The sequence below is a fragment of the Pristiophorus japonicus genome, chromosome 2, assembly GCF_044704955.1.
Source record: "Pristiophorus japonicus isolate sPriJap1 chromosome 2, sPriJap1.hap1, whole genome shotgun sequence".
In the NCBI taxonomy this organism is placed as follows: domain Eukaryota; kingdom Metazoa; phylum Chordata; class Chondrichthyes; family Pristiophoridae; genus Pristiophorus; species Pristiophorus japonicus.
The window spans coordinates 373757421-373782930 of record NC_091978.1 but is presented as its reverse complement, the minus strand read 5'-3'; the positions used below and the strand labels follow the sequence as shown (position 1 = coordinate 373782930).

General features: G+C 46.2%; 1 protein-coding gene across 2 annotated transcripts in view; it reads right to left on the bottom strand.

The window, feature by feature from the left end:
• bdh2 (3-hydroxybutyrate dehydrogenase, type 2) overlaps nt 1–25510 on the bottom strand; it is a 202246-nt gene that overhangs the window by 101379 nt on the left and 75357 nt on the right. Inside the window, exons 1-3 of one of the 2 annotated variants that reach the window (XM_070873159.1) lie at nt 19203–19368; nt 5724–5797; nt 4477–4555 (exon numbers count right to left, since the gene is read on the bottom strand). In XM_070873159.1, the coding sequence (XP_070729260.1) occupies nt 4477–4555; nt 5724–5795 (151 nt within the window). In that variant the 5' untranslated portion in view covers nt 5796–5797; nt 19203–19368. Of the gene's footprint in view, nt 1–4476; nt 4556–5723; nt 5798–19202; nt 19369–25510 lie in introns of those variants that run through there. The other variant, XM_070873158.1, reaches the window with a different exon arrangement.

The following is a 25510-nucleotide window of genomic DNA, read 5'->3' as shown; positions in this document are numbered from 1 at the left end:
CCAACATCGTGGTTGGCCACGAAGCCGAACTAACCATCCCCAGAAGCCCGGCAAGGCGGCTGCCCAGCAGCCCAGTGAAGAACTAAGCAACTCACCCACACCTGCATTTATATCGAGACGATCGACAAGGGAGCGAAAAGCTCCAGATCGTCTCACCTTGTAAATAAGTGTACTATTGACTTTGAGGGAGTGATGTTATGTATTTAACCTTTGGCAACCTGTATCACACCACCACCAGAGGGCCTACCTGTTGGCGTCCCAAGGGATCCCAGCATCTCTTGGGATCACTGTATATAAGCAGGACACCCACGCGGTACCTGCACTCTGGAGTCTTATTAAAAGAGCTAAGGTCACACTTACTCATTGCTCACAATAAAGGATGAAACTGAGTACTATGAGCTTATCAATAACCTCTGCCCCTGTTTCTTTGGACAGCAGGTGCTCATTTCACTATTGCCATTTACACCTCTTCTAGACCCATCTTTTGTTCTTTTACTTGTCCCATTATCATCTCCTAGCCTCGCACTATCATCCGTTTTGTCATTTAATCTCTCCTGCCTTCCACCATATCACAGACCTTCCCTATTGTTCTTTCCTCCCCTCCCCTTTCCCTGCCTCTGTTCTTGCTTAACCTTTCCCCAGCTCTGATGAAAGGTCATTGACCTGAAACGTTAACTTTGTTTCTCTCTCCACAGATGATGCCTACATGCTGAGTATTTCCAGCATTTTTTATTTTTATTTTGTCTTCGACTTCCAGTCAGGGAAAGCCATCCCAAACTGTTGCCTCACATCTCCTACTGGGCAACTCAAGGCAGCTCATTGACACAGGCCCAATAGCAGATTATCTGCCTGACATCTTAGCCAGTGGGGACCAAAAACTACAGAATAACTTAGAAATGGGCATTTTAAATCATAGAATCATAGAATGATATAGCACAGGAGGCCATTCGGCTAATCGAGTCTGCATCATCATCATCATAGGACGTCCCTCGGAATCGAGGAAGACTTGCTTCCACTCCCAAAGTGAGTTCTCTGGTGGCTGAACAGTCCAATACGAGAGCCTCAGACCCTGTTACAGGTGGGACAGACATTCGTTGAGGGAAGGGGTGGGTGGGGCTGGTTTGCTGCGTGCTCCTTCCACTGCCTGCGCTTGACCTCTTCACGCTCTCTGCGTTGAGACTCGAAGAGCTCAGCGCCCTCCCGGATGCACTTTCTCCACCTCGGGCGGTCTTCGGCCAGGGTCTCCCAGGTGTCAGTGGTGATGTCGCACTTTACCAGGGAGGCTTTGAGGGTGTCTTTGTAACATTTCTGCTGCGCACCTTTGGCTCGTTTACCATGAAGGAGCTCCGCATAAAGCATTTCCTTAGGGACTCTCGTATCTGGCATGCGAACTATGTGGCCTGCCCAGAAAGCTGATCGAGTGTGGTCAGTGCTTCAATACTGGGGATGTTAGCCTGGACGAGGACATTGATGTTGGTGCGTCTGTCCTCCCAGGAGATTTGCAGGATCTTGCGGAGACATCGTTGGTGATATATCTCCAGCGACTTTAGGTGCCTTCTATACATCGTCCATGCCTCACATCCATACAGGAGGGCGGGCATTACTACAGCCCTGCACCATGAGCTTGGTGGTAGATTTGAGGGCCTGGTCTTTTAACACTCTTTTCCTCAGACGGCCAAAGGCTGCACTGGTGCACTGGAGGCGATGTTGAATCTCCGCATCAATGTCTGCCTTTGTTGATAAGAGGCTCCCGAGATATGGGAAATGGTCCACGTTGTCGAGGGCCGTGCCGTGAATCTTGATGATTGGAGGGCAGTACTGTGCGGCGGGGACAGGCTGGTGGAGGACCTTTGTCTCCCATATGCCTCAGTGAATACATTGACTATATCCTGGAGTTCAGCCTTAGCCTGCAGTGGCTCTTTTGAAGAGCAATCTAGTTAGTTCCACTCCCCTGCTTTTTCCCCATATCCCTGCAATTTTTTCTCTTTCTAGTATTTATTCAATTCCCTTTAGAAGGCTACTATTGAATCTGTATCCACCACCCGATCAGGCAGTGCATTCCAAATCTTAATCACTCGTTGCATAAAAAAGTTTTTCCTCATGTTGCCTCTGGTTCTTCTGCCAATCACCTTAAATCTGTGCCCTCTGGTTACATAAGAAATAGGAAAAGGAGTAGGCCATACGGCCCCTCGAGCCTGCTCCGCCATTCAATAGATCATGGCCGATCTGATCATGGACTCAGTTCCACTTCCCCGCCCGCTCCCCATAACCCCTTATCCTTTAAGAAACTGTCTATTTCTGTCTTAAATTTATTCAATGTCCCAGCTTCCACAGCTCTCTGAGGGAGTGAATTCCACAGATTCCCAATCCTCTGAGCGAAGAAATTTCTCCTCATCTCGGTTTTAAATGGGCGGCCCCTTATTCTAAGACCATGCCCTCTAGTTCTGGTCTCCCCTATCAGTGGAAACATCCTCTCTGCGTTCACCTTGTCAAGCCCCCTCATAATCTTATAAGTTTCGATAAGATCACCTCTCATTCTTCTAAAATCCAATGAGTAGAGGCCCAACCTACTCAACCTTTCCTCATAAGTCAACCCCCTCATCCCCGAATCAACCTAAATGAACCCTCTCTGAACTGCCTCCAAAGCAAGTATATCCTTTCGTAAATATGGAAACCAAAACTGCACGCAGTATTCCAGGTGTGGCCTCACCAATACCTTATATAGCTGTAGCAAGACTTTTATACTCCATCCCCTTGCAATAAAGGCCAAGATACCATTGGCCTTCCTGATCAATTGCTGTACCTGCATACTATCCTTTGGTGCTTCATGTACAAGTACCCCCAGGTCACGCTATACTGCGGCACTTTGCAATCTTTCTCCATTTAAATAATAACTTCCTGTTTGATTTTTTTTCTGCCAAAGTGCATGACCTCACACTTTCCAACATTATACTCCATCTGCCAAATTTTTGCCCACTCACTTAGCATGTCTATGTCCTTTTGCAGATTTTTTGTGTCCTCCTCACACATTGCTTATCCTCCCATCTTTGTATCATCAGCAAACTTGGCTACATTACTGTCAGTCCCATCTTCCAAGTCGTTAATATAGATTGTAAATAGTTGGGGGTCCCATCACTGATCCCCGCGGCACCCCACTAGTTAGTGGTTGCCAACCAGAGAATGAACCATTTATCCCGACTCTCTGTTCTCTGTTGGTTAGCCAATCCTCTATCCATGCTAATATATTACCCCAACTCCGTGAACTTTTATCTTGTGCAGTAACCTTTTATGTGGCACCTTGTCAAATGCCTTCTGGAAGTCCAAATACACCACATCCACTGGTTCCCCTTTATCTACCCTGTTCGTTACATCCTCAAAGAACTCCAGTAAATTTGTCAAACATGACTTCCCCTTCATAAATCCATGCTGACTCTGCCTGACCGAATTTTGCTTTTCCAAATGTCCTGTTACTGCTTCTTTAATAATGGACTCCAACATTTTCCCAACAGATGTTAGGCTAACTGGTCTATAGTTTCCTGCTTTTTGTCTGCCTCCTTTTTTAAATAGGGGCGTTACATTTGCAAGTTTTCCAATCTGCTGAGACCTCCCCAGAATCCAGGGAATTTTGGTAAATTACAACCAATGCATCCACAATCTCTTCTAGTTTTCTTATGACCCTAGGATGCAAGCCATCAGGTCCAGGGGATTTATCTGCCTTTAGTCCAATTATCTTACTGAGTACCACCTCCTTAGTGATTGTGATTGTGTTAAGTTCCTCCCTCCCATAACCCCTACATTATCCACTGTCGGAATATTGTTACCGACCCTTCAGCCATTGGAAACAGTTTCTCTTTATTTACTCTATCTAAACCCTTCATGATTTTAAACACCTCGATCAAATCTCCTCTTAGCCTTCTGTGCTCTAAGGAAAACAACCCCAGTTCTAATCTATCCACGTAACCTTAATGTAATCTTAGTGTTTGGATTTTTTTTTTTTTTTAAGGTTCAACAGGGTGTAATGTATTTGCTCATGGATTCTTTGCTTAAGAATTCATAGCAACACATTGCTATTAAGAACTAGTTGGCTCATTAACAAAAGGTTTAACAATCAAACTGCACATTACCAGTTCATTCACTCAGCGAAAAATAACAAGAGAGTAAACAGTAAGTTAGTAAATATTATGGTAGGATCATATATGCACAGAAGTGAAAATATAAGCGTACAGAAACATTTTAGTTGCTTTTTTGAAAATATACAGGCAATTGGGAAAGTTCAAGCATGGAGCAATATTTGGTTAGTTAATTGTGGAGCATCTCTCTACGCATCTGCTATCAATTCAGTTACGTCTAAGGTCATCAGAGTCTTGGTGCCGAATCCAAGAGCAGATACCAGGAAATAAAAACATTATTTCTATTTCAAAATGAGTTTTCACCATAAATTGTATGCAAGGACACTGTGGCAAACAGATTGATTACCTGAATACTGCCCTAATTCCTTCAGTTTCTCTTCATTTATATCTGTAGCAATTACCTTAGCACCTTCCTTTCCAAATGCCTCAAAATTAAAAAGAGAAAACACAATTAACAGGAAAGTCATTTAGATGAGAGTTGTAGATGAATTGTGGGTTACTTTATATTCTAGATGCTGTTCTAAATTCAAAAGCAGTTTAAATAATGTTTAAATAAGGACTTTCAAAATCAGCAGCTTCACAATCTGAGCCATGTCTGCCCTGTTTGTTATTTAATAGTCATCATCTGTTGGGGGAACGGTAGCATAGTGGTTATGTTACTGGACCCCAGGTGAGCAGAGGAAACATTTCAAGGAAACCTTCAAAGCCTCCTTGATAAAATGCAACATCCCCACTGGCACCTGGGAATCCCTGGTCCAAGACCGCCCAAAATTGAGGAAGAGCATCCGGGAGGGCGCTGAGCACCTCGAGTCTCGTCGTCGAGAGCATGCAGAAACCAAGCGCAGGCAGTGGAAGGAGCGTGTGGCAAACCAGTCTCACCCACCCCTTCCCTCAACCACTGTCTGCCCCATCTGTGACAGGGACTGTAATTCCCGCATTGTACAGCCATCTGAGAACTCACTTTTAGAGTGGAAGCAAGTCTTTCTTGATTTCAAGGGACTGCCTATGATGATGATGATGATGATGGACTAGTAATCCAGAGGCCTGAAATAATGATCCGGAGATATGAGTTGAAATCCCACCACAGCAGCTGGGGATTTTAAATTCAAAATAATTGAATAAATCTGGAATTTTTTTTTTTAAAAAGCTAGGTGACCATGAAATTGCTGCAAAAACTCATCTAATTCACGAATATCCTTTAGGAAAGGCATCACCTGGTCTGGCCTAAATGTGACCCACAGCTTTTGAACGATAAGGGAGTCAAGGGTTATGGGAAGTGGGCAGGGAAGTGGAGTTAAGATCAAGATCAGATTAGCCATGATCTTATTGAATGGCGGAGCAGGCTCGAGGAGCCAAATGGTCTACTCCTGCTCCTATTTCTTATGTTCTTATGTGGTTGACTCTTAACTGCCCTCCGAAATGGCCTAGCAAGCCACCTTCCCGAGGGCAATTAGGGATGGGCAATAAATGCCATCGACATCCACATCCCCTGAATGAATAAAAAAAATACATTATATCAATCTCAGCATAGGAGAAAATCTCAACTGAACAGGACAACTTCCAACATTGTGTGAATTAAAACTGACAACTTACAATTGCACATGCCCGTCCAATGCCTTGTGCTGCAGCCGAGAGCAAGATCACTTTTCCATCAAGTCGGCCCATCTCTGAAGAAAAGAAGTCGTCAAACACAAAGCAAAACTTTCTTTCTTGCCAATGGAACCTTTGTACAACAGTGCACTCTGTCTAAAGTGAACACTGGTCTGTTTGCCAAAACATGTCATCTTAAAATGTATATCTTCCTGCACCTCCACTCCTTCATGTGTTGGCTATTTCACATTTCTCCCACTCTCTGTGTGAATTTACATCTTAACTGTGCTTTCAGCCTTTTTTGTCCAAATTTGAATCCATGTCCCTTTTCCCTATGCTCCGTGTTAACATTGAACAACTCACTGAGATCCAGTTTTATCTATTCCCTTTAGGATCTTAAATGCATCTAAGCTATCATTTTTCCATTGTAAACATCCCTAGTACAGGTACACCCATTCTTTCCTCATAGATGAGGTCAGGTACCTGGTCTATCAACTTAATTGCCCTTCTTTATATTCCCTCCAAGGCAAGGATGTCTCACTTGTGATATGGTGCCCAGCATCGTACACTAAAGAAAGAAGAATATGTATTGATATAGCGCCTTTCACGACCTCAGGACATGCCAAAGCGCTTTACAGCCAATGAAGTACTTTGGAAGTGCAGTCACTGTGGTAATATAGGAAACTACTCAAGGAGGAGACGACCCCGTGCTTTCTAAAGCATCATTTTCTAGAGCAATACATCTGAAGATCCTTTTTCGCTTTTCATTGCAACTGTGCTGACAGTTTTAAGAGTCTTTTCCACTAAAACTGCCAGATCCCTCTTGTGTGTCGTTTCCTGTCCATCTGCTCCTGTTTATATTGTAATCCAGTTGATCGTTTCCCCTTTCCTAGCTTCATAACCTTGTACCTCTCTACGTTCAATGACATCTGACAGTTTTTAGCCCCAATGAAACTGCTCTATCTGTTCTCTACTATTCACAACCCTACGCAATTTGGTATCATCCGCAAACTTCAACCAAATCATTAATATACAACAAAAACAACATGGGCCAATACAAAAGCAAAATACTGCGGATGCTGAAAGAGAGAAAATGCTGGAAACACTCAGCGGGTCAGGCAGCATCTGTGGAGAGAGAAACAGAGTTAATGTTTCAGGTCGCTGACCTTTCATCTATACTTGTGGTATCCCTCTAGACACCTCTTTCCACGTAGATGCTGCTCCTTCAATAACTAAAGATGCATTCTCCGACTTAGTCACTTATTTATTTCAAAAGCTTCCCTCTTATTCCTTTGTGCTTTGTAGTTTCCCATGTGGTACTATATTAAAGATCTGGTGTTTTTCTGCTCTACGCTTGCCAATCCATACCACAAATTTCATCCCCTTCATTTTAACAAGCAGAAAATCACATCCTGGTAAGTTCAGAGGTGGAAAACACAGCCTAAGTATATAAATTCTACTGAGTTCCCCTTGTTCAGTAACTCAGAGAACTCTAGTGGATTTATTAAGCACTATTTGTTACCTGTAAAACCAAGTGAACTACTTTTTATCATATTATGTTTCTCCTGGTATCCCTCTATACTCTTTCAGGATATTTCCTCTCATTTCCCCAATTACCAATGTCAAACTGTCAGGTCCACAGTTCTCTGGCGTATCCTTCCATCTGGTTCTATAAATTAGCACCATATTTGCCTCTCTCTCGAGCCCCTGCTCTTCTGCTCCTGAAGGAGGATAGTCACTAGTTGATCGTTAGGCAGTCGCTGAGCACTCGGACAGCAGCAGCCAACGTATGGCTCATGGTCCACCTGCAGCTCCTTGGTGCTGCCAGCGTGGCTCTTTGAGCTCTGGGCTGGAGTTCCTTTGGTTCCGCTCATTGATTGGGCAACCACATTCACGCTGTGGTCAGGGAGTACAAAACCATTTTAAGGGAGCAAAGCACAGAGCAGGATCGGCATCAGGTTCCGGAATAGAACTGGGCTCTCAGGCGTGAGACCAGGATTTCTGAAGAGAAACTGCAAAGGGTTCAGCAGGTACCATGCGAGTGCACATCAGTGTCCAGACAGAAACAGCAAAGTGGTGATAATTTTAGTTTGAAGTGTGTCAGCCTGTTGCTGAAATGGATTGTGGGATTTCAGACTGAATAACCCTGAATGTTTTTAAAATGCTGGTGTTGAGCTGGAATCTCTGCTTTATGGAGTTTGGGGCCAAGGGTGTGTTACTTTACCTTTCCAAAAATGCTGATTTGAAGTTAGAATACCACACCATAAGAACATAAAAACGTAAGAAATAGGAATAGGAGTAGGCCATACAGCCCCTTGAGCCTGCTGCGCCATTCAATAAGATCTTCGACCTCAACTCCAATTTCCCGCCCGATCCCCCTATCCATCGATTCCCCTAGCGTCCAAAAATCTAGCGATCTCAGCCTTGATTATACTCAACGATTGAGTCTCCACAGCCCTCTGGGGTCCCCCTCTCTCTAAACCCCATTTCTCCTCCCAAAGCCCTCTCTCTCTCTCTGGCCCCATTACCCTCTCCCTGACCCCCATTTTTCCAAACTCTCTCTGACCACTTTTCCCCACATCCATTGCCCCCACCTTCCCGAGCCCCCAATCTCGCCCTTCCAATCCCATTCTCCAAGTCTTCCTTTCTTCCCCCGACCCATAATTTGGATTTAGTTGTCTTCTTAGGTGTCATGATTTGTATTTTAGTATGAGAGCGTGCAGGTGAGAAATGTTCACAATTAATATTTTTTGTACAGTTAACATGTCTTTTTAAAAGTTGGAAGCAATAATAAGGCTTGAATCCAGTGCTGGGAACAGAAAGAGGCCATTTAGCCCCTCGTGCCTGCTCTGTAATTCAATTAGATCATGGCCGATCTGTATCTTAACTCCATCAATCCGCATTGGTTCTGTAACCTTTAATATCCTTGCCCAACAAAAATCTATCAATCACAATTTTGACATTTTCGATTGACCCCCAGCATCACAGCTTTTTGGGCAGAACAGTAACTAACTGCCCATTGTGTGAAGAAGTGCTTCCTGACATCACCCCTGAACAGACCAGCTCTAATTTTATGCTTATGCCCCTGGATTCCCCCACAAACTGTTGCTTGTATTGGCAGTTGGAGGAGAGGGTGAAACTGGCGAATTAGCTCTACTGTGAACCCAAAATTTATAACTGCACAATTCAGCGAACAAAATGGGAGAAATGGAAATGGGAAAGAAGGTTATGAGGATGAACATAAGAAATAGGAACAGGAGTAGGTCATTTGGCCCTTTGAGCCTGCTCCGCCATTGAATAAGATTATGGCCTCAACTCCACTTTCCTGCCTGTTCCCTGTAATCCTTGACTCCCTTGTAGTTCAAAGATCTGTTTATCTCTGCCTTGAATATATTCAATGACCCAGCCTCCACAGTAGAGAATTCCAAAGATTCACAACACTCAGAGAAGAAATTCCTCCTCGGTCTTAAATTGGTGACCCCTTATTCTGATGCAGGGAAACATCTTCTCCGCACCCACCTTGTCAAGCCCCCTCAGTATGTTATATGTTTCAATAAGATCACCTCTCATTCTTCTAAACTCCAATGAGTATAGGCCCAACCTTTCCTCATAAGACAACCCCTTCATCTCAGGAATCAACCTAGTGAACCTTCTCTGAACTGCCTCCAATGTAAGCATAACCCTCCTTAAATACAGAGACCAAAACTGTACACAGTACTCCAGGTGTGGCCTCACCAATACCCTGTACAGTTGTAGCAGGACTTCTCTGCTTTTATACTCCATCCCCCGTGCAATAAAGGCCAACATTCCATTTGCCTTCTTGATTACTTGCTGTACCTGCATACTAACTTTTTGTGTATCATGTACAAGGACCCCCAGGTCTCTCTGTACTGCAGCATTTTGTAATCTCTCTCCATTTACATAATAATTTGCTTAACTATTCTTCCTACCAAAGTGGATAAACTCACATTTTCCCACATTATACGCCATTTGCCAAATGTTTGCCCACTCACTTAATCTATCTATATCCCTTTGTAGACACTTTGTTTCCCACCTATCTTTGTATCATCAGCAAATTTGACTACATTACACCCGGTCCCTTCATCCAAGTCATTAATATAGATTATAAATAGTTGAGGTCCCAGCACTGATCCCTATGGCACCCCACTAGTTACAGTTTGCCAACCTAAAAATGACCCATTTATCCTGAGTCTCTGTTTTCTGTTAGCCAATCCTCTATCCATGCTAATATATTACCCCCAGCTCCCTGAGCTCTTATCTTGTAACCTTTTATGTGGCACCTAACATCACTCATTTTTACCAGAGTGGGAGCTTTTTGTAGAGTGTAATGGGAAATCTATGCGCTTTCTTCGGCAAGTTTTTCTCAGTTCAAATCTTGCTGTCATTTCAGCGCTCACTCTGAGCCCACTGACAAGGATTTTCCAAAAATCTGCAGTTCATTCTTTGAAAGTTAAGACTTTGAAAGTCATTTTGGAGAACAGAAAGATATTTTCAGTAAATTTGCTAACCAAGCCGAGACTGTGATTGTAGCTTCGTAGCAAGATGTGTGCACTGCTACTTGTCCACAAAGCTTTACTCCAAGTGTGAGTCTGTGACAATGTGGATCCGTAATATTGCACCTTTTCTATTCTCAGATAATAATCAATTGGAAAAGTACATTTCAGATCTGCAACTGTCATGCAGTAATAAGCAGAATCTCAGATCTAAATAACGATGTTGAATCAAAATGTATTCAGTTGTCCGGGAGGTGGCATATTTAAGTCTTGCATGGTCAGGACATGCCTCAGCTGGTTGTATTGGTACATACGGTGTCTGATGAAGAACTGCCAAGCGTTGTACCATTTAGCCTGGGGTGTGCAGATCAAGAAAGCCCTGATGTCTGTTATTCAGCAAACCAAGGTATCATTACAGCAACCTCCTGCCATTGTTACTGACGGTGTGCCAGCAATGTTAGGATCAGTAATGGAATTAACTGGATTTTGTAAAGTTGATGACAGCTTTCTCGAAGTCTGGAAATTCCATTGCTTCATTCATCAGAAATACCTGAATTTGAAGTATGTCACAGAGATTGTTTTGGAAAGCATCAACTATGTTAAAACTTACACACTGAAGTACTTAATGATGGAAATCTCCCCTTCAATGTGCAGTACGCTAGCTTTCTGGAGGAATAGTAATCGCTTGTACTTTTAAAAAAAATAACTCACTTATGAACGTATTCGTGGAAGAGGCAGCCTGAACTCACAGACCTTCAGTACGTTTAGGATTTGGCTTCTAGCAGACATGCTACTGTATCTAGATAAATTAAATCCAGAACTACAAGGAAAGATGATATTGTTATCTAAAGTCATGCAAAAGTGTGTTTCTCTTTATAACCCAGCTTACACTGTCTCAGTTGCAGAGTGCTGGGCTGACATTTCCCATCTGTAATTAAGATCTATTTAGTGCTGAGGCAGATTGTTTGAAATCTCCATTGGTTACTGATGAAGCACCTTGCAAAATAAAAGTAGAGATCTGTTCTGACTGATGCTCATATTTCTGGGTGGTTATGATCAGGCAAAACCAAGTACAGACCAGATTTTAATAAAATGGTGTGAAGCAAAACTGTCAAACGTGGATTGATTTGGTGACTGGCTCTTGTGCAAAGTGTGCGAATATCACTGCTACCAGGATTAATGCCAGTGGTGTGGAAGATATAAGGGTATGGTAGCATAGTGGTTATGTTAGTGGACCAGTAATCCAGAAGCCTGGATCAATAATCCAGAGACAGAAGTTCAAATCTCACCACAGCAGCTGGAGAATTTAAATTCAATTAAATAAAATCTGGAATTTAAATACCATGAATCTGTCAGATTATTGTAAAAACCTATCTGGTTCACGAATATCCTTTAGGGAAGGAAATTTGCCATCCTTACCCAGTCTGGCCTTATACGTGACTCCAGACCCAGAGGGTGGTGGGGGTCTGGAACTCACTGCCTGAAAGGGTGGTAGAGTTGTCGCTAGAGTCCTCCTCAATCGTCTTCTCCCCGTAGCTGAGGAGCTCCTCCCAGAGTCGCAGTGCGGGTTTCGTCCCCTCCGGGGCACAACGGACATGATTTTTGCAGCCCGACAGCTGCAGGAAAAATACATGGCCTTCTTCGACCTTACAAAGGCCTTTGACACTGTCAATCGCGAGGGTCTATGGAGCGTCCTCCTCCGTTTCAGATGCTCCCAAAAGTACGTCACCATACTCCGCCTGCTCCACGACGATATGCAAGCCGTGATCCTTACCAACGGATCCATCACAGACTCAGTTCAGGTCTGGACCGGGGTCAAGCAGGGCTGCGTTATCGCCCCAACCCTCTTCTCAATCTTCCTCGCTGCCATGCTCCACCTTACAGTTGATAAGCTCCCCGCTGGAGTGGAGCTAAACTACAGAACCAATGGGAAGTTGTTCAACCTTCGCTGTCTCCAGGCCAGGTCCAAGACCACTCCAACCTCTGTCGTCGAGCTACAGTACGGGACGACACCTGCGTCTGTGCACACACAGAGGCTGAACTCCAGGAAATAGTTGACGTATTTACCGAGGCGTATGAAAGCACGGGCCTTACGCTAAACATTAGTAAGACAAAGGTCCTACACCAGCCTGTCCTCACCGCACAGCACTGCCCCCCAAACATCAAGATCCACGGCGTGGCCCTGGACAACGTGGACCATTTCCCATATCTCGGGAGCCTCCTATCAACAAGAGCAGGCATTGATGATGAGATCCAACACCGCCTCCAGTGCGCCAGGCAGCCAACGGCCATCTGAGGAAAAGAGTGTTTGAAGATCAGTCTCTCAAAACTGTCACCAAGCTCATGGTCTACAGGGCCGTAGTAATACCCGCCCTCCTGTATGGCTCAGACGTGGACCATGTACAGTAGACACCTCAAGTCGCTGGAGAAATACCACCAACGATGTCTCCGCAAGATTCTGCAAATCTCCTGGGAGGACAGACGCACAAACATTAGCGTCCTCGTCCAGGCCAACATCCCCAGCATTGAAGCACTGACCACACTTGATCAGCTCCGCTGGGCAGGCCACATGGTTCGCATGCCAGACACGAGACTCCCAAAGCAAGCGCTCTACTCGGAACTCGTCCACGGCAAACAAGCCAAAGGTGGGCAGAGGAAACATGACAAGGACACCCTCAAGCCTCCCTGATAAAGTGCGACATCCCCACTGACACCTGGGAGTCCTTGGCCATAGACCGCCCTAAGTGGAGGAAGTGCATTTGGGAGGGCGCTGAGCTCCTCGAGTATCATTGCCAAGAGCATGCAGAAATCAAGCGGCAAACCAGTCCCACCCACCCACCCTTTCCCTCAACGACTATCTGTCCCACCTGTGACAGAAACTGTGGTTCTCGTATTGGACTGTACAGCCACCTAAGAACTCATGCTAAGAGTGGAAAGCAAGTCTTCCTCGATCCCGAGGAACTGCCTATGATGATGAGAGGCAGGAACTGTCATCGCATTTAAAACGTACTTGGATGTGCACTTGAAGTGCCGTAACCTGCAAAGCTACGGACCAACAGCTGGAAACATAGAAACATAGAAAATAGGTGCAGGAGTAGGCCATTCGGCCCTTCTAGCCTGCACCGCCATTCAATGAGTTCATGGCTGAACATGCAATTTCAGTACCCCATTCCTGCTTTCTCGCCATACCCCTTGATCCCCCTAGTAGTAAGGACTTCATCTAACTCCTTTTTGAATATATTTAGTGAATTGGCCTCAACAACTTTCTGTGGTAGAGAATTCCACAGGTTCACCACTCTCTGGGTGAAGAAGTTCCTCCTCATCTCGGTCCTAAATGGCTTACCCCTTATCCTTAGACTGTGACCCCTGGTTCTGGACTTCCCCAACATTGGGAACATTCTTCCTGCATTCAACCTCGGCAGAATTTTAAACGTTTCTATGAGGTCCCCTCTCATTCTTCTGAACTCCAGTGAATACAAGCCCAGTTGATCCAGTCTTTCTTGATAGGTCAGTCCCGCCATCCCGGGAATCAGTCTGGTGAACCTTCGCTGCACTCCCTCAATAGCAAGAATGTCCTTCCTCAGGTTAGGAGACCAAAACTATACACAATACTCCAGGTGTGGCCTCACCAAGGCCCTGTACAACTGTAGCAACACCTCCCTGCCCCTGTACTCAAATCCCCTTGCTATGAAGGCCAACATGCCATTTGCTTTCTTAACCGCCTGCTGTAGCTGCATGCCAACCTTCAATGACTGACGTACCATGACACCCAGGTCTCTTTGCACCTCCCCTTTTCCTAATCTGTCACCATTCAGATAATAGTCTGTCTCTCTGTTTTTACCACCAAAGTGGATAACCTTACATTTATCCACATTATACTTCATCTGCCATGCATTTGCCCACTCACCTAACCTATCCAAGTCGCTCTGCAGCCTCATAGCATCCTCCTCGCAGCTCACACTGCCACCCAACTTAGTGTCATCCGCAAATTTGGAGATACTACATTTAATCCCCTTGTCTAAATCATTAATGTACAGTGTAAACAGCTGGGGCCCCAGCACAGAACCTTGCGGTACCCCACTAGTCACTGCCTGCCATTCTGAAAAGTCCCCATTTACTCCTACTCTTTGCTTCCTGTCTGACAACCAGTTCTCAATCCATGTCAGCACACCAACCCCAATCCCATGTGCTTTAACTTTGCACATTAATCTCTTGTGTGGGACCTTGTCGAAAGCCTTCTGAAAGTCCAAATACACATCAACTGGTTCTCCCTTGTCCACTCTACTGGAAACATCCTCAAAAAATTCCAGAAGATTTGTCGAGCATGATTTCCCTTTCACAAATCCATGCTGACTTGGACCTATCATGTCACCTCTTTCCAAATGCACTGCTATGACATCCTTAATAATTGATTCCATCATTTTACCAACTACCGATGTCAGGCTGACCGGTCTATAATTCCCTGTTATCTCTCTCCCTCCTTTTATAAAAAGTGGGGTTACATTGGCTACCCTCCACTCCATAGGAACTGATCCAGAGTCAATGGAATGTTGGAAAATGACTGTCAATGCATCCACTATTTCCAAGGCCACCTCCTTAAGTACTCTGGGATGCAGTCCATCAGGATCTGGGGATTTATCGGCCTTCAATCCCATCAATTTCCCCAACACAATTTCCCGACTAATAAGGATTTCCCTCAGTTCCTCCTCTTTACTAGACCCTCCGACCTCTTTTATATCCGGAAGGTTGTTTGTGTCCTCCTCAGTGAATACCGAACCAAAGTACTTGTTCAATTGGTCCGCCATTTCTTTGTTCCCCGTTATGACTTCCCCTGATTCTGACTGCAGTGGACCTACGTTTGTCTTTACTAACCTTTTTCTCTTTACATATCTATAGAAACTTTTGCAATCCGTCTTAATGTTCCCTGCAAGCTTCTTCTCGTACTCCATTTTCCCTGCCCTAATCAAACCCTTTGTCCTCCGCTGCGGAGTTCTAAATTTCTCCCAGTCCCCGGGTTCGCTGCTATTTCTGGCCAATTTGTATGCCACTTCCTTGGCTTTAATACTATCCCTGATTTCCCTTGATAGCCACGGTTGAGCCACCTTTCCTTTTTTATTTTTACGCCAGACAAAATTGTTGTAGTTCATCCATGCGGTCTCTAAATGTCTGCCATTTCCCATCCACAGTCAACCCCTGAAGTATCATTCACCAATCTATCCTAGCCAATTCACGCCTCATACCTTCAAAGTTACCCTTCTTTAAGTTCTGGACCATGGTCTCTGAATTAACTGTTTCATTCTCCATCCTAATGCAGAATTCCACCATATTATGGTCACTCTTCCCCAAGGGGCCTCGCACAACGAGATTGCTAATTAATCCTCTCTCATTACACAACACCCAGTCTAAGATGGCCTCCCCCCTAGTTGGTTCCTCGACATATTGGTCTAGAAAACCATCCCTTATGCACTCCAGGAACTCCTCCTCCACCGTATTGCTTCCAGTTTGGTTAACCCAATCTATGTGCATATTAAAGTCACCCATTATAACTGCTGCACCTTTATTGCATGCACCCCTAATTTCCTGTTTGATGCCCTCCCCAACATCACTACTACTATTTGGAGGTCTGTACACAACTCCCACTAATGTTTTTTGCCCTTTGGTGTTCTGCAGCTCTACCCATATAGATTCCACATCATCCAAGCTAATGTCCTTCCTAACTATTGCCTTAATCTCCTCCTTAACCAGCGATGCTACCCCACCTCCTTTTCCTTTTATTCTATCTTTCCTGAATGTTGAATACCCCTGGATGTTGAGTTCCCAGCCCTGATCATCCTGGAGCCACATTTCCGTAATCCCAATCACATCATATTTGTTAACATCTATTTGCACAGTTAATTCATCCACCTTATTGCGGATACTCCTTGCATTAAGACACAAAGTGTGATCAGGCTGGATAACTATTTTTCGTCTGGCACAGGCACGATGGGCTGAATAGCCTTCTTCTGTGCTGTGAATTTTTATGATTCTAAGCCACACAGTTGTGTACCAACACCTTCTCAAGGGCAATAAAGAATGAGAAACGGTTAATTAATAACCTTGTAGTAAAGGGGCCTTTAGGGAAAAGTGACTATAATATAATAGAATTTTATATTAAGTTTGAAAGTGATTTAGTTCAATCCGAAACTAGGAAATCTAAATAAAGCAAATTATGTAGGAATGAGGGGCGCGTTGGCTAAGGTAGATATAGAAACTACATTAAAAGGTATGAAGATAGACAAGCAATGGCTGGTACTTAAAGAATTAATACCTAATTTCAACAAACATACACCCCTTTAAGGCATAAAAAACCCACAGGAAAAGTGGTCCAACTGTGGCTAACAAGGAAATTAAAGATAGCATTAGACCAAAGGAAGAGGCTTATAATGTTGCCAAAAAGAGCAGTAAGCCTGAGGGTTGGGAGGATTTTAGAATTCAGCAAAGGAGAACCAAGAAATTGATAAAGAAAGGGAAAATAGAATGAGAGTAAACTAGCGAGAGACATAAAAACAGACTATAAAAGCTTCTATAGTTATGTAAAAAGGAAAAGATTAGCAAAAGTAAATGTGGGTCCCTTACAGGTTGAGAGGCGAGAAATTATAATGGGGAATAAGGAAATGACAGAGAAATTAAACAAATACTTTGTATCTGTCTTCGCGGAAGAAGATGCCAAAAACCTCCCGGAAATAGTGGGGAATCAAGGGTCTCACGAGAATGAGGAACTGAAAAAAATTAGTATTAGTAAAAAATAGTACTGGAGCAATTAATGGGATTGAAAGCCAATAAATCCCCTGGACCTGATGGTCTACATCCTAGGATTTTGAACGAGGTGGCGATAGAGATAATGGATGCATTGGTTGTCATCTTCCAAAATTCCATAGATTTTAAAACGGTTCCCACGGGTTGGAAGGTAGCAAATGTAACCCCGCTATTTAAGAAAGGAGGGAGGGAGAAAATGGTGAACGACAGACCAGTTAGCCTGACATCAGTAGTAGGGAAAATGCTGAATCTATTATTATGGACGTGGTAACAGGACATTTAGAAAAGAATAACAGGATTGGGCAGAGCCAACATGGATTTATGAAAGGGAAATTATGTTTGACAAATCTGAGTTGTTTTGAGGTTGTAACTCGCAGGATAAGGGGGAACCAGTGGATGTAGTGTAATTGGATTTTCAGAAGGCATTCGAAAAGGACCACACAAAAGGTTATTAAACAAAATTAAGGCTCATGGGATTGGGGGTAATATACTAGCATGGATTGAGGATTGGTTAGCGGACAGAAAACAGAGAGTAGGAACAAATGGGTCTTTTTCAGGTTGGCAGACTGTATCTAGTGGGATACCGCAAGGATCGGTGCTATACACAAATGTAATATAATCCAAGTTTGCTGATGATACGAAGCTAGGTGGGAATGTAAGTTGTGAGGAGAATGCAAAGAGGCTTCAAGGGGATATGGACGGGCTAAGTGAGTGGGCAAATGGAATATAATATGGAGAAATATGAAGTTATCCACTTTGGTAGGAAAAATAGAAAAGCAGAGTATTTTTTAAATGGTGAGAGATTGGGAAATGTTGGTGTTCAGAGGGACCTGGGTGTCCTTGTACACCAATCACTGAAAGTTAACACGCAGGTACAGCAAGCAATTAAGAAAGCAAATGGTATGTTGGTCTTTATTACAAGAAAATTTGAGTACAAGAGTAAAGACGTGTTACTGCAATTATATAGGATCCTGGTGGGATCACACCTGGAGTATTGTGTACAGTTTTGGTCTCCTTACCTAAGGAATGATGTACTTGTGCTAGAAGGAGTTCAACGAAGATTCACCAGACTGATTCCTGGGATGGGGGAATTGTCCTATGAGAGATTGAGTAGACTAGGTCTATATTCTCTAGAGTTTAGAAGAATGAGAGATGATCTAATTGAATCATGCAAAATTCTTATAGGGATTGACAGGGTAGGTGCAGGGAGGATGTTTCCTCTGGCTGGGACATTTAGAACCGGGGGTCACAGTCTCAGGATAATGGGTTGGCCATTTAAGACGGAGATGACGTGAAACATATTCACTCAGAGAGTGGTGAATCTTTGGAATTCTCTACCCCAGAGGGCTGTGGAGACTCAGTTGTTGAGTATATTCAAGACAGAGATTGATAGATTTTTGGATATTAAGGGATTCAAGGGATATGGGGATATTGCAGGAAAGCAGAGTTGAGGTTGAAGATCAGCCATGATCTAATTGAATCGCGGAGCAGGCTCCAGGGACTGAATCGCCTACTCCTGCTTGTATTTCTTATGTTCTTATGTAATAAATGCTGGACTTGCCAGCGAGGCTCACATCCCATAAATATATAATCATTGGGCTAGATTCAGACTATCTAGCGATGCCGCAGGAAATCAGAGTCTATTTTGAGGGCTGAGCCGTATTACCGTACACGGACAGGAGGCAGGAAGTAAATATGGAATCCCCCCGACTCCGGGCCGGTGCAAAATAGTGAAAGTTCAGCATACTACATTGCGGTAATGCAACGTTGGACTGCCACGTCTCTGGGAACACTTCCTGGGTTAGGACATAACCGAGCCGAATGTCATGCATGTTTTATTAAAGTTAGTATCCCAACAAAGCAACGCCCTTCTGATCCACGTCAGCGCCACACTAACCTCGCAAAGCATTGCGGAAGGAACATGCTCTATGCCCTACGGCAATTCGTTGGCCAAATCAACAATAACAGCACCAATAAATGCATTTGAGATAAATGCAACTGCACGGATTGTTTTAAACACTGCAATCTTTGCAACAGTCTCCACTGCCCTAAAATAGGTTGAAGAAACGGCATTTTCGTCTCAAGCATAACTCTCAGTGGCTATTCTGCAGCTGCACCCGAGGTTCCCAATGCAGTAAACACTGCAGTAAAAGTGAAAATTCCGGCTCCTTACCGTGCGCTCTAAGGCTAATCTCACTGTCCCAACTTTCTTCCCTCGAGGACAGCTAAGGTGGAATTTGCACTGTGGGTTTATTGAGGATGCCGTGATCTGCAAACTGTAGTCCCCACCATCCCTTGCGTTCACATCCGCTCCCTGGCATTGCTGCACCATGCAAGTAGCTTCATTCACACACAGGGGAGGTACAAGATCGCCACTTGGGCAGCACACCTTCAGCAGCTCATCATTTTGTACCTGCCTGTTAGAGGAGGGAGGGAGAACGAGAGCCCTGCAGTCAGAACCGCTGTTAGCTATTATGAGAAGCGAACTCCGCGAATCCTCACCACGGGCAACATGAAGTGAAAGAAAGACTTGCATTTCTATAGCGCCTTTCACGACCACCAGGTCCAAAAGCGCTTTACAGCCAATGAAGTACTTTTTGACGTGTAGTCACTGTTGTAATGTGGGACACATGACAGCCAATTTGCGCACAGCAAGCTCCCACAAACACAATGTGTTAATGACCAGATAATCTGTTGCAGTGATGTTGATTGAGGGATAAATATTGGGCCCCAGGACACCAGGGAGATCTTCTCTGCAGTTCGAAATATTGCCATGGGATCTTTTCAGTGCACCTGAGAGGGCAGATGGGGCCTCGGTTTAACATCTCATCCAAATGTAGGCCCCTCCGACAGTGCACCGCTCCCTCAGTATCGCCCCTCCAACAGTGCGTCGCTCCCTCAGTACTGCCCTACCGACTATGCGGCACTCTCAAAGTACTGCCCCTCCGACAGTGCGGCGCTCCCTCAGTACTGCCCTTCCGACAGTGCAGCGCTCCCTCAGTACTGCCCGTCCGACAGTGCACCGCTCCCTCAGTACTGCCCTTCCGACAGTGCGGCGCTCCCTCAGTACTGCCCTTCCGACAGTGCGGCGCTCCCTCAGTACTGCCCCTCTGACAGTGCAGCGCTCCCTCAGTACTGCCCTTCCGACAGTGCGGCGCTCCCTCAGTACTGCCCCTCCGATAGTGCAGCACTCCCTCAGTACTGCCACTTCGACAGTGCAGTGCTCCCTCAGTACTGTCCCTCCGATAGTGCAGCGCTCCCTCAGTACTGCCCCTCCGATAGTGCAGCACTCCCTCAGTACTGCCACTTCGACAGTGCAGTGCTCCCTCAGTACTGTCCCTCCGATAGTGCAGCGCTCCCTCAGTACTGTCCCTCCGACAGTGCACCGCTCCCTCAGTACTGCCCTTCCGACAGTGCGGCGCTCCCTCAGTACTGCCCCTCCGACAGTGCGGCGCTCCCTCAGTACTGCCCTTCCGACAATGCGGTACTCCCTCAGTACTGCCCCTCCGATAGTGCAGCACTCCCTCAGTACTGCCACTTCGACAGTGCAGTGCTCCCTCAGTACTGTCCCTCCGATAGTGCAGCGCTCCCTCAGTACTGCCCCTCCGACAGTGCGGCGCTCCCTCAGTACTGCCACTCCGACAGTGTAGCGTTCCCTCAGTACTGCCACTCCGACACTCCCTCAGTACTGCACTGGGAGTGTCAACCTAGATTTTGTGCTCAAGTCACTGGTGTTATGTATGCATGCCTACAATGTTATGATGTACCTTCACCCTATACACACCTTACCTGTACACCAGAGGGTGTTGCTGCTGGAGACCTAAGGGTCACCTGCACACTGCAGGTAACCCAGTATAAAAGGGAGCTCACCTCTCGGTGTCCTCACTCTAGGAGCTGCAATAAAGGACTACAATCTTATATCCTTGCCTCGTGGAGTCATTAACAGAGTGCCTGCATACATAATAACTGGCGACGAGGTCACGAACTACATGCACAACATGTCGAATCTCAGCAACTTTCAACAATTCACCGGAGGGGAAGATTCGAATGCCTTCGTGAAAAGGTAGAACACTTCTTCATAGCCAACGACCTGGATGAGGACACACCAGCTACACTGCCAAACAAGCGCAGGGCCATCCTGCTTAGTAGTTGTGGGCCTCATCAGGGACCTGCTAGCCCTAGCGAAGACAACAACCAAGAGCTATGGGGAACTTGTAACCTTAATACAGGAGCACTAAAACTCAAAAGAAAGCATCCTCACAGCCAGGCACCGGCTCTACACTCACCGGCGACCCGAAGGCCAAGCAATTGCTAAGTATGCTGCAGATTTAAGAAGATTGGCTGCACCGTGTGATGTTGGCGACCACCTTAACGAAGCACTAAGGGACATATTTGCTATTGGAATCGGCCACGAGGGTCTCCTCCACAAACTGCTCTCTGCGGCCATCACAGTCACCCTGCAGAAGGCAATTAAAATGAGCCAGGCCGACATGATTTCGGTCGGTGACTCCAAGCGAATGATGACCCATACCCAGGACTCTAAACTGACGAATGCAGTGAACCGAATGACTACTTCTAAAGGCAGAAATGCTGCCCCGAGTTCCGCAACCCTGAGTCCGCCACATGGGGCAAACCGGCTAGCCCTGTGCTGGCGCTGTGGAGGAAACCACAGGGCCCACCAGTGCCGCTACAAAAACTATACCTGCAAAGGCTGCAAAGCGAAAGGGCACCTTCAGAGAATGTGCAGAAAAAGCTTTACTCACCACGTCACTGAAGAGTTGGCTGATCACCTGGGCTCAGACACAGATGAAGACGAAACTGCTCAACCCCTGGAAGAAGGGTATGGAATTTATACCTGCTCCACAGAAAGTTCCCCGTGGAAGATGGAAGTAGACATCAACAGAGTTCCAGTTTCGATGGAGATCGACACAGGGGCGAGCCAGTCTTTGATGAGCCAGACGACCTTTGAAAAACTTGGATCAATTCCGCCAAACGACCAAAACTGTCTCCTGTCCAAGCGAAGCTGCTCACCTACACCAAAGGCAAAATCCCAGTTGTTGGCAGCGTGGGCCTCCAGGCCTCCCAGGGCAGCGTGATGAACAAACTCCCCCTGTGGACCGTTGCTGGCGATGGTCCAATGCTGCTGGGAAGAAGTTGGATGAAGCAGGTCCAAGTTGGTCAAGTGACGACGGCCTCTGGGCTCCAGCAATCCACATCCCACGCAGTTCCGAACTTGGATCCATCGCTGCACCTAGAAATCCCACCGTCCAGCTCGACTGCGCGGCGACGACTTCACAACACCGTGGCGAGATCACCGTAACCGAACGTCCAGACTTCACCTTCTGGGCCGGGGCAGAACTCCAAGGGAAGAATATCGTCGAAAAAGGTGGATTCCCAACGTCTGTGGCTGAACCTGAGAAGGAAAAGATCACCACAGCCTGCCTGGAGGAGAGCGAGAAGATGGTGGCCGCACCCACGAGGCGAAGAACCTAAAATCAAAATGGTCGCGACCAGACCACGAGGGGCAGCGTTGGAGGAGCGACACGTGGCACCGAGCGGCGAACCGGATTGGAAGGCCCCCTTAAAGGAGACCGGTAACCCAAAGAATTTAAAGGGACAGTTTCACTCTAAAGATGACAAGGACTTTAAAGTGAAAAATGCAGTTAGCAAATGCAGGTATGATAATGTAACGTTGAATTGTGATGCCAGAGTAACTGAAGAGAAAAATGTAATGAATGCTTGTGTAAGTGATGTTAAGAACAAGTTTGTAATGCTTAATGATGATAATAGAAATTTTAAAATGACTAATGCAACCATGCATGGAGAGAGAAACCGAGATATTAGAAAGTGATGTAAATACTGTAAGTGACAATGTGAAGAGAGATAACAGTGTAGATTCGACTATGTATGATTGGAGCCAATGTGTCATGTATACAGGAAGTAGACTGTTAAAGGACACCGGGTTCTACAAGGACAATGTTTATGCCAGAGGAATCCCCCCGTGGAAGACCCCCAGGTCCAGTGGGCTACCTGACAAGGTAGCCTGGACTTTTGGGACAAATGTGATGCCCCAGGAAGGGCTCACACACACCCAGTGGGAGCAGACCCACTGCAGGGACAGCGGTCAATGGGCAGCACAGCCACCACCACTGGCAACATGCCCCAGACCAGCCCTACACCCCCTGGCCACCAGGGCCAACACCAGGAGTGAGAGGCCAGTACCCTCCAGCTTCCCTGACGGACCCTGGGATGACCAGACTTTCATCACAAATGGAAGACATGGAGCCCACAGAGTCCTGTGGCCCTGCTCACCACCACACACTTACCCACTCTACAGAGTATGTACTCTACCCTATGCTGCACTGGCTCCCCCACTGAGGGATCCCACAACAGTGACACCCACATGGTCTGTGTGTTAAGAGGGGGTGCGGGGGTGGAAATGTATGAGGCCAGCCTCAAGCACAGGGATCATACCTGGCACCCACACAACCTTCACCACAACCTCCCACAGCCCACTACTGATCACCTCCCCAGGTCATGGCAATAAGGACTGGAAAAATGCTTAGGAGGGAGTGTTGTAATGTATGCATGCCTACAATGTTATGATGTACTGTAACACTGAATGTATCTTCACCCTGTACACACCTTACCTGTACACCAGAGGGTGCTGTTGCTGGAGACCTAAGGGATTGCAATAAGGGACTACAGTCTTCACAGTTTAAGTACCATAACCTTGCCTCGTGGAGTCATTAACAGAGTGCCTACATACATAATAACTAGAGTGGGAGGTGAGCCCACAACTTTTTGATTCAGAGGCAAGGGTGCTACCCACTGAGCCATGGCTGACACAGCAGGCAGAATTCAAGAGTTTTATCCTAAGCACGGAGCTAATGCCATTCTTTCTTTGTCCTTTTTCCTTTCCCTAATGTAGTGTCCCTGCATGTTACTACAAACTCACACGAGGCATGGATATATCAGACACGGTCACTCTGTGACCTTCACCTTTATTGCCAGGACCAAAGAGTGCTGACCCTGGGTGGGACCTCACCTTTTATACCTGGAAACCCAGGTGAGGAGTGTCTCCCGCAAGTTCACCCCCTGTGGTCAGAGTGTGCATTTCTAGGGTACAGGTACAGTGTACATGAGTTACAGTTACATGACTATGTCATTGCAAGATGGTTAAATACATGACTTCACCTCCCCCCTTCAGTCTTTTTGTTTCAGAGGTTAAGTCTGTCAGGCAGTCGACGCTCTCTCTTGGAGCGTCCCAGTTGTGGCTCTGGTGGCTGAGCCTCGGCATGCGTCTCTGTCACTTGAGGTGATTCCGGCCTGTCCAGGCTGACCGCAGGGACTGTTCATGCTGAGGACTGTCTTTGTTGCTCGTCCGCTGGCAGTGGTGTGGGTGCCATCTCATGCTCTTCTTCAGGTTCCTCCGTGTCTATGCTGAACCTTTTCTTTACTTGGTCCAAGTGTTTGCGGCATATCTGCCCATTGTATGGTCGGACCACCATGACTCTATTTCCTTCTTTGCCAATTACGGTGCCCTCAAGCCATTTGGGTGGTTAAAAACAAATACCGGCTTATCTATTTCTATACACCTCCCCCTTGAGTTTCGATCATGGAGCTCAGTTTGGGACTGGCGCTTGCCCTCAACAATGTGTGCCAAGGTTGGGTGAATGAGGGACAGCCGCGTCTTGAGCATGCGTTTCATGAGGAGTTCCGCTGGCGGGACACTCATGAGCGAGTGCGGGCGGGACCTGTAGGCCAGCAGGAGGCGCAATAGGCGGTACTGAAGGGAGGGTCCATGGATGCGTAGTATGCCCTGTTTTATGACTTGGACCACCCGTTTCGCCTGGCCATTGGAAGCCGGCTTTAACGGCGCTGTTCGGACGTGCTTGATACCATTGCCCGACATAAACTCATGGCTGGTGAAACATGGGCCATTGTCGCTGACCAGGATGTCCAGCAAACCATGGGTCGCGAAAACCGTATGCAGACTCTCCACGGTGATGGATGTCATGCACGAGTTCAATATGATGCACTCGATCCACTTCGAGTATGCATCGACAATGATCAGGAACATTTTCCCCATGAACGGGCCTGCATAGTCCAGGTGAATACGTGACCATGGTCTGGTGGGCCAGGGCCACGGGCTGAGTGGGGCCTCCCTGAGTGGGGCATTGCCCAGCTGGGCACACGTCGTGCACCTGCGAACCCAGTGTTCCAGGTCTGAGTCAATCCCTGGCCACCATACATGTGACCGGGCAATGGCCTTCATTAACATGATGCCAGGGTGCTCGCTGTGGAGTTCCCTGATGAACGCTTCCCTTCCTTTCTGGGGCATGACTACCCGGCTGCCCCATTGCAGGCAGTCGGCTTGGATGGAGAGCTCATCCATCCGTCTTTGAAACGGTCTGACTTCCTCGGGGCACGCCCTGTGTGCGGGCGCCCAATCCCCAGTCAGGACACATTTCTTTATCA